At 41.7% G+C, this 18,005-nt stretch overlaps 2 protein-coding genes across 2 annotated transcripts; one reads left to right on the forward strand and one right to left on the reverse strand.

Annotated features, from left to right (window-relative positions):
* Positions 1 to 14: 14 nt before the first annotated feature.
* On the reverse strand, positions 15 to 7,088 carry LOC138206294 (methionine aminopeptidase 2-like). The gene is made up of 11 exons (XM_069162895.1): positions 6,882 to 7,088; positions 6,013 to 6,144; positions 5,728 to 5,790; positions 5,108 to 5,210; positions 4,605 to 4,766; positions 4,176 to 4,357; positions 3,857 to 3,951; positions 2,803 to 2,899; positions 2,612 to 2,715; positions 1,392 to 1,507; positions 15 to 1,194 (listed from the first exon to the last, which is right to left on the reverse strand). The coding sequence occupies exons 1-11, from the start codon at positions 7,054 to 7,056 to the stop codon at positions 942 to 944; spliced, it is 1,482 nt and encodes a 493-aa protein (XP_069018996.1). The 5' UTR covers positions 7,057 to 7,088; the 3' UTR covers positions 15 to 941.
* Positions 7,002 to 17,851, forward strand: LOC138206292 (uncharacterized protein C3orf20-like). The gene is made up of 18 exons (XM_069162893.1): positions 7,002 to 7,496; positions 7,954 to 8,033; positions 8,105 to 8,595; positions 9,844 to 9,900; positions 9,986 to 10,085; positions 10,353 to 10,559; positions 10,685 to 10,834; positions 11,371 to 11,491; positions 12,774 to 12,893; positions 12,979 to 13,095; positions 13,349 to 13,520; positions 13,842 to 14,115; positions 15,128 to 15,208; positions 15,334 to 15,685; positions 16,053 to 16,169; positions 16,833 to 16,975; positions 17,180 to 17,287; positions 17,470 to 17,851. The coding sequence occupies exons 2-18, from the start codon at positions 7,993 to 7,995 to the stop codon at positions 17,573 to 17,575; spliced, it is 2,757 nt and encodes a 918-aa protein (XP_069018994.1). The 5' UTR covers positions 7,002 to 7,496; positions 7,954 to 7,992; the 3' UTR covers positions 17,576 to 17,851.
* The last annotated feature ends 154 nt before the right edge of the window (positions 17,852 to 18,005 follow it).

Genomic DNA, 18,005 nt, shown 5'->3' on the forward strand with positions numbered 1-18,005 from the left:
ATCTTCACTGACAGAGTTGGCTGACTGATATTTAACCCATGTTTTAGTACCGCCCTCCTTTGGTTAAAAGAGAGAAATACACTTCCACATGGTCAAAAATTTTTACATCATCATACACACTCAGGTGTTTGCTGCTTCTAGATCCACCACAATAAAAAAAAATGCAGTCTAATAAAACAGTCTTACAATAAATCCCATTTTCATGACAGTTGTAATGTTCAGTTTTTCTTTCTCAGAAAGGTGTCGACTCAACTTCATTTTGGAGGATGCAGCTTGTGGTGCTGTTTGACTGCATTATATCATACAGATTTACCGTATTGCAACACTGTTGTAAGAGACTGCATTAGTTTTATCAAAATGTGCATAATAAACTCTTAAATTAGTATATATCAGTAATGTATTTGAATATGTTGAGCTCTTAGATCTATATAAATATGGACATTGCACTCATTGCAAGATTTATAACAATTTATTTCTTATAAAACTGCCTCAAATTAAAATACAGCAAAGAAATATAGAAATATAGATATTTCAAAGCAGTTATTTTTCCCTCACAAGATCTTAACAAGGCATTAAAGCAAGAGCATGTTCAGGTGAGGTGCCCACCCAAACCTTTTTTGCATGATTCTTTTGCATAAATCTCTTTTGCATATTTCCTAAAAGCAGCACATCAAAGTATAACTAAAATGACGACACTATGTTTCTTAAAGATATGGCCTTTGACTATTGGTTTGATCCTTTCGAGAAAGAAAATCCAACTAAGCTACCGCCATGATATACAAGTGTTTTGCAGTGCTACAAACAATTACCTAAAGGTGCTTAAGTAGTGGAAATTTAGGTCGAAGAAATATTGCATAATTGCTATCAGTCTGAAGAGATTTGTTGTCTCCGAGCCCTCATGCTCCTCCTGGTTCGCCGTCTTTTTTTTTTTTGCCGCATGCTTAATAGTCATCTCCCCGGCTCACGACCTCCTTGTAGGTGGGCCTGAGTAGGATGGTGTGCTCGTACTGGGCCGTGTAGCTGCCCTTGATGTCGCATAGGGGTGGGTACGGGTCTATGATGCCAAGGTCGCACAGATTCTTCAATGCCATCAGGTACTTGCTCTCACCCAGGCGGTCCAGCCAGCGGCGGCAGAATGCCAGCGTACCGAAGTTCTCATTGATCACGTTGAGCAGATGTTTAGCCCTCGGAAGTCTGCAGCACAGTAACAAAGTCACAAGTCAGAGTGAGTAGTGAGACGAACATGACAAACTGCAGGTTGAATATGTGTGTAAACATGCAAGTATGATGCTTTTTTTTGTTGGAAAGAAGGACTGGAAGACAAACTAAGAGGAGCAGATCATCCTATGCAGAATTTTCTGAGTCAATCCTGATTAGACAAAAACAGCAACCTTATCGGCACATGTCCAACAGTGAAGTTCTTCATGTAATGTGAGCACTCCATGTCATCGTGGACTGCACCTCTTCCAGTGCTGCCGAATGTCTCAATGGCGTAAGCTTCACCTTCCTGAGCGGCAACAAAGAAAAAGACACTTATTTGGCTGCTGAAAAAAATATCTAGATTTGCCATGAAAGCCTTTTGTAGTAGGGCAGGACTCAGTGGGAACAATAATACTGAAAGGACAAAAAGCAGTTGGGCATACTGAGAGTATATTTAACAAATAAAACTCAAGTTGTCAGCCGCTGACATTATTCATGTGGAGTCTATTAAGGAACAGTAGGGTCCTTTCTGGAGCAGCATGACGTGTGAGTTGATTGGCTGGGTTTCATTGGCATTTTGTGTCTCTATCAGCACGTGGCTGTTGTAGGAGTCCCCGTGGTATTAGCTGATAACACTGCGACACCCTCTCTTACTGCACCGATAATCAGTCAAAGTGCGAGCAGCCCCGTGGCACGCCCAGCTGCCACTCCAGCCACGTGCGCTCCGATCACAAAGAGGGTAATGGCCCTGTTACACCAACACACTTCAGCTAAAAATACAATGCGCAAAGCTGCCACATCAGCATCACCCCCCACCGCCTCCCCCCGTTCTCCTGGCACCATCAGGTAAAAAGCTTGACGCAGCAACTTGCCAATTAAAATGCTCAGTTCTGTCCAAATACAGTCATGTACTGCAGCTGTGCGGGCGCGAGGCAGGCATGGATCTCTGGTGTAGTCTCGGGAAATGCAAGATAGTGCAAAGCTGTGTTTCGCCTTGGTGAAGCGCTGGCCTGTTAATGAACTCTGGGTGCCCACAATTCAGTGCTCTCGCAGTGAAATGAGGGGCTGGCGTTTTAACACGTGTTGCTACTCGATGCGGCTGGTAATTCCATTAAAGGTGTAATTAAAGTGCTGACGAGGGTGACTAAGAAGCTGTTAGAGCAGTGAATTGGAACACTTCTCCACACCCCATCGTAACCCTAACCAGCCACATGTTCTTCCAATTACACTTAAGAATTAAAAAGGGTTTATTTATACGCAAGGTCAAACAGCTAAGAAAGGTTTAATTTCGAGCACTCCAATAAAAAGAGGCTGCAGTGCCGTTTCGTGCTCGTCACATCCACATTTGAATCAGACGAACTAATATTTGAAACTGAATTGAAACTGAACCCGTTCAGACTGGGGTACAAACCTCCATCCTTGTGGCCTCTCCACCTTTTACAATAGGGACCGTCTTCCCTGAGTGTATCCTGTACTGTCCAATAGAGTGCCCATTGAGGTTCCTGATTGGCTTCACTGTAAAGAGAACCCCACAAAGAAGTTTCGTACACAGGAAGCAGCGCTGAATGCATGAAGTAAAGGCGAACAGTGACCTCACTTTACCTTGATATGTTTTCCCATCGATCTCCACTTCATACGACTCCATGACCTCCTGAATGGTCTCGCCAACGTCACACAGCCGCACATCAATTCCGGCGAACTGGAACCGAGAGAAGTTTACACTCACATCAGTAAATAACACCACATTCATCACACACAGACAGTCTGGGTGGTCATATTTACCAGCTCCTTTTTGTCATGTTTCTTATGTAGCTGGAACACTTTATAGTAAACTACACAAATACATGAGTAGGAACTAACTAACTAGCAAAACAAATAATAGTATCTCCTCAATAATTGTAAATCAAGGACTATGTAGCAGATCGTATACTGCACACTGAAAGCCTTAATGAATCCTGTCTGAACACTGAATTGGGTCCGCCTGCAGTAAAACCCGATCAAATGCAGTTTTTCTGTCACTATTCACAATGCATTTACACACAGTGACTTTGTGTTTTTCACACTCCATATTCAAAACATAAATTCAGTTTTCTGTGCTCTCTGTGCTGTTTAGTTCCTGTATTTGTGCTCACATTGAGCAAACTAATTCTCTCACTTCTTTTGCAGTGGATGACTCCCTTCTTTTCCCCCCTAAGTTATATATATGATACTCATTATTTATACGGCACATCTGTTCTTACTTTTGCTGCTGTGAAACTTTAATTTCCCTGAGTGGAAGCAAAAGTGGATCCTGTCATATCTTAATTATTACTTTCACACTGTATGATCACATCAGTTACGAGTTGTATGCCCCCTAAAGGTGGACGTCATCATCATGACTTTATAATGAGTTTAACAATGCAATTTATGAGTCGCATATTTAATCACTGAAATTTTACTCCTCATCAACTACTATAAAACAATGGGCCACACTAAGATAAACTCGGTGGTATTATTTAAGAGGTGTATTAATACAGTTCAATCTAGATGTGAATATTACTTTAAGTGTTCTCTGAGTACTGGTGTGATGGTTTTCCTTTGTTGTAAATGTAATGCAATGTAAAATGAAGCCCTCAGTGCAAAGAAGCAGCGTGCATGAGAGGAAGGGCTGTGTTACCCTGATGCCAGTGTTAGTTGCATCTCTCACAGCCTCCAGCAGTCTGTCATACTTTGGATTGAAAGTGACGGTGAAGGCACAGTCTATTATGCGACCTGAAAGACCAAACAGTTGGTTATTTGTAACAGTTGCTGAGAGGTGACCATTTTGCAGAAATATCCGGCCTGTATTCATCTAGAAAAAGTGGAAGTTAATTAACTTATGAGAAGAGTTTATTCCAGGCAGTAAGAATTATAATGCAATCATCATTTTACCGTCAAATGTGAAATGGGACAGCGTAACGCCAAGAGCACTTAAAAAGTTATTAGCAAGCTTTCACCGTTGATGTGCGTTCCAAAGTCAATTTTGCAGACGTCATCGTAGCGCAGTACCGTCGGATCTCCTGCGTTTGGGGTGTAGTGGGCAGCACAGTGGTTGATAGAGCAGCCGGTGGGGAAGGCCAGGCCTGCCTTTAGGCCGTTTTCTTTGATGAGACTCCTGGAGCAGTCCTCCAGCTTCTCACTGCCAGAAACAGAGAGCAGCACAAAGGGACACTGCATGACGAAAACAATGAGACTGCTGTCAGGGCAGATAAAACATGCAGAGGAGGGTGAAACCACAATGTAGCTCCTCCCTGTCCTTCATCATTGTGAAATAATTAAATGTACAATATGAGCCAGATGTGCGGAAACATATTAACAGCAGTCCAGAATCAGTATGAGAAGCCAAAACGTGAGTCTCAAAGACGGTATTTCAGTGTGTTTCTCACCAGATGTCGATCATGGTCATCCCTGGTTTGATCCAGCTCTTGACATAGAAGCGGACCTGACGGTGTGCCTCGGCCGCCTGCCTAAAATCACTCCACATCTCCTCGTTGGCCCGGTCCAGCGCCCGCTTCTCCTCGCTGGTGGTCCGCCACGCTGCGCTGCGCCTGGAGGTGGGTGAGTAGATAGGCACGGCACAGAGAGGAGGCACTCATTATTTTCTCATTACAGAAATATTTGTAATGAGGATCTGACGCACTCTTGCAGAAACACTACACAGGTGAGAGTAGTGTGGATATTTTTAACTGAGGAGAAATCTAACTAAATCAATTGATCTACTATCTATCAACAGCAAATTAAAACCACACACTAAACATTGCACCTCGTTATGTTATTCTATGTCCTATGTGAATCTGGGCATAGCATAGAGACCTAAATAAAAAAGTAGACATGACACGCTGTGGAAGACTACTCTGTGAGTGTGAGGGACAACGTGGAGGTCACACACCCGTCTTTTGATGGGGGATATTCACACTCCTCTCCCTTTGGAAAGTCTCCGCTGGGATAGAGCTCACAAATAGGGACTGAGGGAGGGTCAGTCTGTCCCTTCACTGTGGCCCAGATAGAGAAAAGGAGAATCAGAGGAAAGCAGCAGGACAGAGGAAAGAAAACATCAGTTATCATCCCTGTGTTCATCATATTTGAACTTAGCTCCAGAACATAGGACACTTCCTGACTTATACATAAAGGCACATAAGAGACAGAGTAAAATAAATACTGCAAGAGAAATCTGTGGTTCAATAAAAGCCCTTGTAGTATATTGTAATGTTGTAATGATACAACATGTGTAGCATAATTTTTAAGATTACTTACTTTCACCGTATTTATGTGTTCATGTTGAATGTGCTGTCATGTCATTTACTTTGTCCTGTCTGCCTGACATGTAATGCACCTCCTGGGTCAGTCCTGCACTGTGTAACTCTAATGACATAAATTAACCAAGTCAAATAATTTTTTTGTGTTTTGTTTGTATTTATATGATGATATAAATTTTAAGTTTAAGAGTCAGAAAACATTATTGTAGACTGTAGATGCATGTTACTGCCCTAAGAAAAAAAAATAGCTCACATCCTTTCTTTTTCTTCTTCTTCTTCTTCTTTTTTCCAGCTGAGTTCTCTCCCTCGTCCCCATCTGTTGGAAGCATCATTAGTTTCAATACAGTTTGTAAAGTGAGAAATATCGACAGGGGCTTGGGCACAATTCCCAGGCTGCTACTTAAAATCAAATATCACATTGCAGATATGACCGGCTGAATTTTACAATGCATTTGTAGGGACTTAAAGTCCAGCACAATCACCACTGCAGATTATGATGATGATGGTGGTGGTGGTGGTTGTTGTGATATACAGATACCTTCTTCTCCATCTTCAACCCTCTCTTTGTCCTCCAGTGTTTGGCGCTCCAACTGTTTTGTCACATCACCAACACCTCCAGCTTCTCCGTCCCCTTCAGCCTCATTTGTCCCTGCTGCAAAGTCACACACCACTGTGCATGCATGTGCAGGTGAACATGCACGAGCATGTGCACACACAGACACACACAAGCGCACACGCACGCAGAGTGAGTAAAGTATTTGTGGTTCAGAGTCATTTCAAGAAAGTGCATCCACAATGATCTGAAGTTGGCAGGGCCAGTGAATAATTTCTTTCTATACCCTGGGAGTCAATATCCTCAAGGGCATATTTATCTTGCAGCATTATGACATTTAGCCCTCCAAAGAGACTGCTGTGTGAACCACACTTGACTTTGGGCAGGTTCAACAACTCAGGCTTTTCTGAGATTTTGTATTTCCACATTATGAGGCAGTAATGCTGCAATTATCAACATGGGTTTTTTTTTTTTTTTTGGCATAAGAGTGGTTGTCTTCTTATTGCACTAAAACTATGGACACTTCTATTGCATAATTTCATGCAGCTTAGGGGGATTTATAGGATGGAACATATTTAATCTGGTGTCAAATTCAATTTGATTCCACCCATATTTTCAAATGACAGCTTTCAATCAGTTTTGACGTTAAATTTCATTTTTCAGATTGTCCCGTTTCCTGATGAGCGCCTGCAGCTCCGGCTGCACCCGCTCAGAGTTGGGACAGCTGGACAAGAATACTGGTTGAAAAGTCTCCTGTCCCGCATCGCATGGTGCACGATATCGAGAGGTAATAAAGGGGGCAATTTTGCGCTATTTCTTCAAGGATTCTCAAACCGCAAAGTGATGCCTCTTACCTGGTGCGGTGGTCTTATTCCTCTTCTTCTTTCTTCTCTTTTTCTTTATTGATTCTGTTGCGTCGGCATCTTCTCTTTCCTCGTTCAAGTCGTCCCCATTGAGAAGTTGAGGCTCCACTTCGTGCAGTAGCGGTGGCTCCGCCATGATCAGCGACTGAGAGATGAAGTGACGCATAAGCTGCTGGGAGCCTCCAGTGGTCAAAGCAGAAAAGTGTGCTGGAGGCAGCTGGGCCAATAATGAGCTATTAGACCATCTCTGTGCAACAACTTGACCCGAATAGAGGAAGACGATCCTCCTCTGTTCCAAGGAGAAAATAAACTTTCACTTACTATCAGATTTTTCAGTATAGGGAAAATTACAGGACATAGGACAGCAACATAATCCCTCTGTATTCTGTGGGGGGGATGAAATGCTTGGATATGTGACCATCGTGTCCTGACGCGTGGCCTTTAGAAGCTGCACTGCGTGCTCGACTCATCACTTTCTCTGGACATCCGGCGGCTGAGTTTCAGGTTACCCGGCGGTGCGCGCCTGACTGCAGCTCCTCAGTCACAACAGTGTCACACTTCGTCTGTGTCCACACCGCCAAAACCTTCGGCACGTGATCTCTTATTGTGAGTAATGTTTTGTTATTTGTATATACCGTCACAGACTGCCTTTCCATCTGGTGCCCCCGGTCCATCATGAATGGTGCCTGACGCGAGTATTTCGGATAGGGGCTTCGAACTGTGTAACCAAGCAACAAGCCGAGCACACTTCAGCTTCGAGGAACATTTACAGAAGTGAAAGGTGGATTTTAAAGCGCTTCGGTTTTGTTGGTATTATTATTATTATTATTATTTTTTTTTTTTTTTTGCTGCGAGGACGTGTAGTTTGTTTTTCTGAGTGTAGCGAAGCCTTGAAAGAAATCCGTGCGGATTTCTTCCCGGGAAATAATGACTTCCTCTGACTAGCAGACAGAAGTCCAAAGTGGCCCTTTGTATTTCTTTTGACGAGGTAAGCCGACGATTAATTTTACTGACCGTAGTTTAAATAAGACAGCACGACATTTAACATTTAACCTCTCTGCAGCCAGCAAGACAAAATCGAAATAAAGGGACGCGGAGCAGCATGTTACATTGTGATGTACCTGAAGAAGAGACAACACAAAGGTAATTACTGCGTTGCTTAACAGATTTGTTTTCTAAAACACGTGTCTTTACACTTTCTCGTGTCCTCGTAGGAATGGAGAAGAGGACGACCGAGCAGGTAAAAGCGATGGACTCCACAAAAAGATCCTCTCAGGTGGAAGATGTAGCGACGGTGAACCTGACACCTCATCCGCCGTCGGTGCCGCACTGAACGTAAAGTACCTCGATCCGCTGAACGCGTACAACCGAGCAGCCCCTCAATTATTAAACGAACTGGCTCGCCTGCTTTCACAACGTAAGTGGTCTGCGGAGGGGCGTATTCCTCACGGGGTAGTAAATGTTCTCAATTACTCCTGGCACGGTCCGACTGAAGGGGCGTCGCACTTGAGAAGTCCGAAACTGACTGACAAACGACTGAAGTCCGGCTCCCCGAGGCTGCGCGAAACTCCCCGCCAGGTGTCCGCCAATGTCAAGGAGGAGACGGCAGAGGGGAGCTCATGTGGGCCGGAAAATGTTGGCTCCTCAGAGATGAAACCAGAAGTTAGATCAAACCCGCGTGTGAAAAAGCCCGAACAAAACAGAGGTAAATGCGATCCAACCCACCATTTCTATGGAAGCACATTTAATGCCAAGAAAAGAAAAACAGAGAAATTAAAATGTCCAAATTCTCACTATTGGTCTAAAATGTGACATACTGAGTCCACATAATGAGAGGTGTGACTTTCTCCCCTCTAATATTATTACTTTTGACTTATACTTATCTCTACATCCAAATTTTGAGCCACCAAAATGATAGTTTGACTGACTTAGTATCTCATAATTTTGACTTATCATGAGGATTTTATATTTTTATCATGCCAAACTTTTCATCTATTTTTTTTTTTGTATTATTTATTTTGTTTCTTGACATGAAAAAGTCTTGAATTGCAGACTTCATGTAAAGGTATGTATGTTGTAACTAATGGATATTAATAAATGACAAATCATTATTAATGTAGGAATAATTTTCTACAAATAAGGACAACTTTTGCCCAATTGGGTGGGGTTTACTCCGCATGCATAACTTTTTATTTTTTTTAGCTTTCATTAAATCAATCAGTAATTATACGGGAAGAAGTACAACCGGAATACAGCATCTGCAACAAAATCAATATATTGATTTATTAACAACTGCAGACTTTATGGTTTACAAGAATATGACAAAGCCACATTTAACTGGGTTATTGGAAACTAAGTCATTAAACTAGATTTATAAGCTATCAGGCAGACACTGAATGATATTACCAAGTAATTAATAAAGATTGTTTTAATCCATCAGGTTGTAAATGTTAACACAAAAAATATTTAAAAAGAGTTTGTTAAAGAAGATGTAGAAAAGGACATTTCCACAATCTGCAACCTCAAAATAGTTTTAACATATATGTCAATAATCTATAAGAGCATTACATCAGTTACTACTCAAACAGTTCATGAAGTGGGCATCAAAAGTAAATGCTGGTGTTGTATGGGTGTCCCATATATGTCAGAGTTAAGGCAGGTAGGAGGCAGTAACCATCAAAGTAATGCGAATGATAAGGTCCTTTCTCATGAACGTTTGAGACTGAATTTGAGGACAGCTTTGGTTGCAAGCTTGTGGAAGTGAGAGGATTGGTTTACCAGGTCGGACAATGTAGTAGTGCAAGAGATACTACTGTCTGTTTATGGGTGACGGAGCTATTGAATTTGTTCAGATCATTGTTAGTGGCGTACATGTTGTCAGTATAGTCCAGAGAGATTGAATAAATATAGTACCCCAGGTGATGTAATGTTCCCTGCTTCTGCTCCCCAACAGCTCACAATTCTGCCACATCCAGTTTCTCCATGTTTTCGGGCAGCCGTAATGCTCCAGGTATGACATGGAGCTGCAGTATTGTGTTAATGACTCTGTCCCCGCCGTGCCTCTGCTGCTTTAGCTGCATGTGATTTGTGTCCAGGTTGGATCATTCAGACAAAGAACCCCCCCTATGATGAGCCTCAATGGATCTGTTTGTGTCAGTGGGTGGTGAAGCGACTGCAGGCAGCAAGAAATCCTGAGTGCGTTGTTAACTTCAGCCTCTACATTTATAACCGTAGTGTGTCTAACGAGGGGTTACTTTTCAAACTTTCCTCTCTGATCATCTCATTCTTCTGGACATTTGTGGCTTTAATTGAAATGTCTTGATAAAAGTATAATTGTATTTAACATTTAGTCATTAGGGACTACATTGTTTTATGTTTCATTTGCAGTGTAACTCTTCTAACTGCTAATCTTCAGTTGCGTGTTAGTTTTGAACCATAATGAAGGATTTTGTCTTCACATAGAAAGCTGCAAACAAAAAAGCAGGACCTGAACAAACCCCTCATACTCCGTCACTACACTGATGTGAAGGCTAAACTGAAAGATCGAGGAAACAAGGATCAGTCCATCAGTTTAGTCAACGGGATGCCCCACATACCAGAAGTGAGGCTGCAGAAGCCAGTCCAGCAGAAGCTGCACTACAGGCTCAACGATGGCTCCTCATTCATATAGTATCCTTCTCTCATTATCTTTATTCATAAATAATTCTATAGTAGTTGTTCAAGAAGCAAAGGCCCCATATGGCTCGTGGAGGATGTGGCTCTGCGGCTGACCTTTTGACCTTTGACCCTTTCAGCTACCCGTCCGGTTGCATGGCAGTCTGCCAGAGTCACTCAGGTCTGACCTGTGGAGGCTTTTATACCAACGTGTTCAGTGACGCAGAGTGTCCCGTCGTCTTGGCGACTATCACAGCATTTGGGCACGGGGCTGTGACACACCCTCTTAGGTGAGTTCAGTGCCGGTATGTGAGAATACAAATTAAAGGTGCATTCCACCACTTTTACACATGACATTCAGTTTACTCTTTACTACCCAGTGTGCTGCGAAAACAGGTGTACTCTGTCTTCTGTGGCTCTCAAGGGAGATCTCATTTGAAAAAGCAGATCATCTCTATCCTCATTATAGCTGGATCCTCTTTTTTTGTAACTTGATCCAAATTGGGAGCTTGAAAGTCATGATATTTCTTGCCCTGATACTTCAATTTAGAAATTCTTTTAAGGCAATCTGTCTCTTGTGAATCCCCCAACTCAATGTAAGTGGGGTACTAAATAACTGCAGTACCTTTCCTATGCACAAGACAAGATTGATGACATTCTTGTCATGTCAATTCCACAAAGAAAAAAGAAAAAGATATTCCTCATAATGTTGAAATGTTCCCTTTAATAGTCTGTCCATATTAACACATGCTATAATAATACATCTTGTATGTGTCACCACTTTTATGATTTATGAAATGTAATTATTCCTTATCTGTTCCTCCAGCTCTGCCATCACAGCAGTGTGGGACCAGGATGGTGGATTCATGTGTGATCATTACGGGAACATAACTGAGGAGTGGAGCTGGCAGACAGATTGCATGCTGAGGGGGAAGATCGATATTCAGGTGAATTTGTAACCACAGTGCTACAATGGAAACTTTTGAGAATATTGCAGCCTGTTTTTAACAATGTCATTTTTATAGTTGTACAAATGGCGTCTATTCTCTTTGTGCCATAAACTACATACATAATACTACACATAGCACTTAAACAGTGCTTAATTTAGAGGGTTGACATCAACATATAATAACGGTGTGCTTTGAACACAGATTGCCCAGAATTCAAAAGTAATTGGACAGGTTTACATGAAGTCAAACAAAATCATAATTAATATTGTATGGAAATTGTTAGTGTTGGATCCCTGGTGATGCTCTCCCAGGCCATCACTGCAGCTCTTGCTTGTTGTGAGGTCTCTCTGTCTTTAGTACGGTCTACAGCAGATTGGCTGCAACTCAGTCAGATTGAGATCAGATGAGTGACTTGAAGATGTTGCACCTCTTTACCCTGAAAAGCTCTTTTGTTGTTTTCGCCGTATGTTTAGGATCGTTGTCCTGCTGAATGATAGAATGTTGTCCAATGAATTCTGATGCATTCGGCTGAATCTGAGCAGCTCTTGTATATCTCTGCATTTATTCCTCTGCTTCTGTCAGCAGTGAAATCATCAATAAATCCACCAGCAGGCATGCATGCCTAAGCGATAACAGAACCAGCACCATGTTTGATAGATGAAAATATATGGTTTGACTCATGAGCTGTTCCTTTATCATGCCTCCATACCGCCGCCTCACATCTCTTGAGCCAATTTCTTTAAATTCAGCACAAACAGGTGAAGTGATTAGGTTTTGGTGGTAAAAGGTCAAAGGTCACTGTGATCTCACAAAGCACATTTGTGGCCATAAATGAGTAATTCATATGGAAATTGTGATATTTCACACTACTGTCTAATAGGATAAAATGATGAAGCAATCACATTTTATATCCAAAAGGTCTAATGTCAAAAAGACTATATCTCCCTTGCAGTCCCTTCATAATTGAAGTAAACCTTGGCACTTAAATATATATATATGCAGTAGTGTTATTTTATTTCAAATTGAATATGCTGAAGCACCGAGCCTGAAGAACAAAATAAATCATAGCTATGATGCTTGACCTACTGAAGAACTAACACTAACAGTCTCTGACAGGACAAAGACACTCACATTTCATTTTGGCTGCTGAGCTGGTTTGTTTTGAAATGGGGATATAATCATGCAGAGTAGATGGGTGAATTTAATACATGTGCCAGTTTACTGTTGTTCGTTGTTTTCATTTTGAAATAATCAGTAAATATTTTTTTGTCTTCTGCAGTTGTCAGATCAGATCTTCGTGAGGCTGTTCAGCGCCATGTCTGCAATGCTCAGCTTCAGATGTGACAATGAAAGTGTTCAACTTCCACTTTCCTCTCTGTCTAACCAATTAAAGGAAAGGGTAAGGTTATAATTATCTGGTAAAATGACAAAAGACACAAACACACTTGTAAACAATTGTTATCTGCAATATCTATTATTTGCAGTGTTTGCAGAGTGACAGAAAGTTTACCTCCGATGCTATTGAAAAACCCCGGCTGGCGAAGAGGACGACAACGAGTCCTGGGGTCCTGGAGAACATGCGGAACCTGACACTAACACCTGTAAGACACTTTTAATGAGCGTATGAAGGAACCTGAGTGGAGGAATTAAATGAACTGATGGAGTTGAAAGACCTGAATATCAAAAGAGCAGCACATCATGAGTGCTTCACCAATGTATTACATGCTGCATCATAACTTTGATTTCTACCATAGCCTGTAGAGGTTCTGTAGATGCATTAAGTGAGTCACTAACAGCTTGCAAAAAGTTTTTCTTTATAATATAATCTACCATGCGCGTGGCGCTGTATGGCAGGTGTCTGTGTGCTCCCAGGAGGTCCCCAAGAAGTTCAGAGAGGTGGAGGGGCCGGAGGCGCTGTCAGCACTGTGGAGAAGAGGAGGGCATGTGAGCAGGGAGCTCAGGAGGCTTCAGCAAAGAGTCCGAACCATCGTGGAGGACTGGTTGGACTATTATCGTGTGGCCATCGGTACGTATCAGCTCAGAGTTTGTGAACACAGCCTCTCTAGTTTTTCTGAAATTTGTAACGTGAGCACACTCTTCTTATCTTTCATAAAACTGCTACAGTTGGGTGTGATATACATTATGGAGTAAACAGAGCAAATTCAAGGAACACTAAGCCAATCTGACTGAGTAGGGCTGTTTAGAGTTGTTCAAAGCAAAAACTTACAGTATCACCTCATCTTGCAAACTCAACATTATTGAATAGTTCCATCAGGATCTAGTTCACGGTCACTCGTGTAACTTGGTATCTGTGTGCGTTTCTGAGTGACCTCTTCCTCTCCTTCAGGTATCAAGTGTCCTGACACGGAGCAGATTCCAGAGGCCCCACTGAGGACCAGGGTGAGAAGAGATGTACAGTCAGCCGCTCTGCCCTCTCTGAAACAGCCAGCCGCTCTGCCCTCTCTGAAACAGCCAGCCGCTCTGCCCTCTCTGAAACCACCTGAACAAGCAGATGCTAAACCAGTCCAGCCAGAGAAGGGCAGGAATAAGGTTCAGAAACTTCAAAAACACCCGTCACCACCTGCAGAAAAACGCGGGGACTCCCTTATCAAGATACCAAGGTGCACACTACCATATACAGTAGGACCGAGATGTTTGACCTAATGATGGAAAATGTTACACTCTGTAAAAAAAAAACGTAATGCGTCTTTTGTGTGTCTGAAGGACATTTGTCAAGTGCCTTACCCTGATGATGTTATATTGATGTCATCAAGGTTATCTCAGTGAAGACAGAGAAACAACAAACTTTTAACAGAAAACCTGCGTCACAAACTGAGTGTGTAAACTTTAAACGACATGAATGTAGAGATGAAAGATTAATTGTTGTTATACTGAAATTGGAATTTGAGAGGCATTTTCATATTTCACAGATCAACACACACAATTAAAAGAGTCTTAATAAGCTGTAAAGTGTGAAAAAGTTTAGTCTGCGACTGTTGGATTCATCCGAGGACCCAAATTAGAAGCAACTGTTCCCTTAATTTAATCTATTTAGAAACAAGATACAATAGTGATTGGGTTTTGTAAGAAATAAATACTTTTAAGCAGTTTCATGTACAAAACAAATTTGAATCACAATATTGGTTTGAAGAATTACAATTTGATATTTTACTCAAATGTTTCACTCCTACATAAGTGTTTACCAGGCAGGAAGATACAAGCAAAAGACACTATTGAGCTGCATTATGGGAAGTGTAGGATCACGTGTTTTTTAATCTTCTTTGCTGAGCCCTCCAATGTCATCAAACTAAAATGCTAACTCTGCAAACTGCTCATTAATATACACAGTTCATGGTGTGAAGTGCTCTGTGAAAATTGAATAATCTTCTAATATACTGCTGAAAACATCAAATAATGACATTGAGTTTTTAGAAGTAAGTGCATGTAAGCGAGTGCACCTGTGTGTCTTCTTTAAACAGAAGCCAGTGATTGATTTTGTGATAGTGACAGAAACACACTGTTTATTGATCAGTTTCAAGTGCTTTAGCACTGTAACACTCTGACTACATGTATGTTGCATTATGTATGGCATAATAAATTACCATTTCACAGTTTTAACCCGTTTGTTGCCAGGGCATATAAAATGAAAGGAAAGAAGGATCAGCTCGTCACACTGATAGGACCCCTGCAGATTTATGGCAACATCAAACCGGAGTAAGACTCTTCTATCACTGACAGGCACAAACATTACAAGTCATTCATGTGTTATTGTGTAGAAAATGACATTTACTGCAGGTTTTAGGAGCCTTATTTACAATGACAGCTTCACTATCACCCAGGTCAGTGATTCTTCTAAACAGTCCAGAGTCAGAGACGTCCACCGCCAGTCCAGCTGTGGCGCCGCTCACTCCCTCCATCCCCCTCACAGTGTGCCCTGCTCTGCTGAGAGCTGTCCTGCAGGGGGAGGGGCGGCAGAAGAGGTGCTGCTGCAGCGCTACACTGATGCCAACGGTGACAGACCTGGAGTACGATGCCTTCATTATGGGCCAGCCTCCACACAGTCAACAGATCCTTGTGGTGTGTGTGACTCGGCCATGCAACTCTGTCTACACACACACAGTGCACAGCAAGGACCCGCTGGAGGATCTTTACGAGAAGAGGAACAAGCACAGAACCATGCCGTGCACTCAGGTGTGAATCCTGTCCTACAAACAGGGGATAGACAAAATAACTGAAACACCTTACAGTACATTAAGCAACAATTTCTGTTATTTTGTTTACACTGTGGATATGACATATACATCATTATACACATACATTACCAGCCAAGTCTCTGATATGCAGTGCGTGCACCACCACTGAGGTGCATCAATGTAGATAAACTAACATTCAGTTCAATTAGTAACGAAATGTGCAGGAAATGTACTGATTCTAATGCACATTTTTCAAGGACAAAGCAGTGTTTCATAGTAAACAAAGGGTCAGTGATATCCATCAGTCAGCAAGATGTTATTTATTTTACTGAAAAGTCAGTAACAGGTAATTTTTGTTCATCCAGTGCCAGATGGACTCGTTTCGCCTGGTGAGATATCAGATGTCAACAGTGAAGGCCAGCTACGGACTCAGTATCAGCCTGCTGCAGCAGCGGCACAATGCTGCTCCTGGGATGGTCCTGGTCAGTAAACCCACTGCAGCGTTGGCCAAAGGCAACGTCTCCTGCACAGTGCATGTCTTCACGGCTCCCACTGGGTGGCAGCAGCAGTGCTTGTATGAGACAGAGGAGGTGATGGTAGTGGGGGCTGTCGAGAAGTGTTGTCCTTTCCAAGAGCCCCCCCCCCCCCCCCCCCCCTCCCCATTTATTATAAAAGTACTGTTGGCTGACAAGCAATGAGGGATGAAACCTCTTAATTCCAAAAGGGACCTCTAATTTTTAGCCCAAAGTCATGACAGCTGTTCCAGTGATTTTTGCTGTAAGATAAAAATCCACCCTTCAGTCCATAATTCAAAATGAAATGTCTGGAATCATTGTGACATGAAAGAGCATTAGTACTTAGATAATTTAGTCTTAGAGGTCTTAGTCAGAAACATAATGACTGACAGGATGCTTTCTGCACATTGAAATATCCTCTTTTGTGAAAATCACCTCATGACTGATGTCACTTATATTGTAAAATCAAAGAAGCAACATTATTGTGTAAACCACTTCTCTGTCATCTAAGAATACGTGGTTTAAACCATTTTAGGTATGACAGGAAAAATTACAGCAGCCTGTGACTGCTGTGGTGTTTTAATCCATTACTGCACACATCATGTACATTTTCTTTGTTAATGTGATTAGATGTACATCCGAGGGAAGCTGCTGTTTGTGGATTACATACTCAGCGGTCACAGCTGCTCAGCCAGGGACCTTCAAAAGCAAATCTCCAGAACCAGGGCCGACTACAGATTAGGTCTGAGTCTCGTTTCAGACTACAAGTTCAGGTACTACTGCACCATCCATCCCCTCTGATCTGATTTAACTGCATCATTACTGTAATCGACTCTCATTACTTACCCGTTATTGTGAACTGGAACAAATAAACAAAATAAAAAAACCCTGTTAACTACAAAAAAAAATGTCAGGCATAAAGAAGTTGATTTAATGAAATGTAATTGTGTTGATGGTTTTCTGTCCATTATGTTTAGTATTGCTGTGAATGTGTCCACATTCACAAATGTACACAGCTCATCAGACGCAACAGGAGATGACATCACACTGATTGCCTCAGAGGAAAAGGAAACAACCAAAGCAAAGTGTGTGACTTCATATTTTAAGTTAAATTCCTGCTTATTCATTTCTCTGTGTAAGCAAATGAACTAAAATGTAACTTGATGGGTCTTTCTATAATTTACGTGTTGTGTTCTCATACATTTCTGCCATATTTGATTTTCCCCCTTGATACATGACAATAAATATCTGTCTTCTCCCTGACCAGGCAAAACAGTCAAATTCCTGAAGCATCGCTCCAACAACAGATAGACTTTTCTACCAAACCAAGAAAAACTCCTACATCTCCTCCTATCCCCGTTATCACACAATGACGATGCTTCAGTGAAAGCATTACATTTGTATCAGTATCCAAAGTCTCCACAGTGCTCAGTTTAATATGTAATCAAACTGCAGATGTCTGTGCAGGTTACTGATCGATCTAATTTGTAACTGAGATGTAAAATCATTTTCAAGTGTTGACAGTAAAGAGTATACTGACAGCTCTCAGAGATTATCAGTGACTCCTGATGTTTTAGTGTTCTCTAAATAATGAACTTTTCATTAGAGGTTGAAATATTTTAAATTTGTATTTAATAAAAACAACAACCTATCCAGCACTTTGTTTTCTGTTTTCTTTCAGACTCACAGCAAGCTGCTGTTCATCTCGCTTTCTTCCTGTTCGCCAAAATTGTTCCAGTAATGATGAGCAATTGATAAAACCAGTGATGAAGTACAGCATGATGAAAACTGCTGATTTTTTTT

Source organism: Embiotoca jacksoni, unplaced genomic scaffold (assembly GCF_022577435.1).
Source record: "Embiotoca jacksoni isolate LCO1_2020_lvr unplaced genomic scaffold, fEmbJac1.0.p SCAF_3, whole genome shotgun sequence".
In the NCBI taxonomy this organism is placed as follows: Eukaryota; Metazoa; Chordata; class Actinopteri; family Embiotocidae; genus Embiotoca; species Embiotoca jacksoni.

Excerpts from the sequence above, each read along its gene's own strand:
- LOC138206294 (XM_069162895.1), bottom strand. The coding sequence starts at position 7,056 with ATGCGTCACTTCATCTCTCAGTCGCTGATCATGGCGGAGCCACCGCTA. Across the intron at positions 3,952-4,175 it reads CTTTGGAACGCACATCAACG|GTCGCATAATAGACTGTGCC; the intron begins GTGAAAGCTTGC and ends TTGGTCTTTCAG. Across the intron at positions 1,195-1,391 it reads GTTGGACATGTGCCGATAAG|ACTTCCGAGGGCTAAACATC; the intron begins GTTGCTGTTTTT and ends ACTGTGCTGCAG.
- LOC138206292 (XM_069162893.1), top strand. The coding sequence starts at position 7,993 with ATGTTACATTGTGATGTACCTGAAGAAGAGACAACACAAAG. Across the intron at positions 13,096-13,348 it reads GGAACCTGACACTAACACCT|GTGTCTGTGTGCTCCCAGGA; the intron begins GTAAGACACTTT and ends GCTGTATGGCAG. Across the intron at positions 15,686-16,052 it reads GAACCATGCCGTGCACTCAG|TGCCAGATGGACTCGTTTCG; the intron begins GTGTGAATCCTG and ends TTGTTCATCCAG.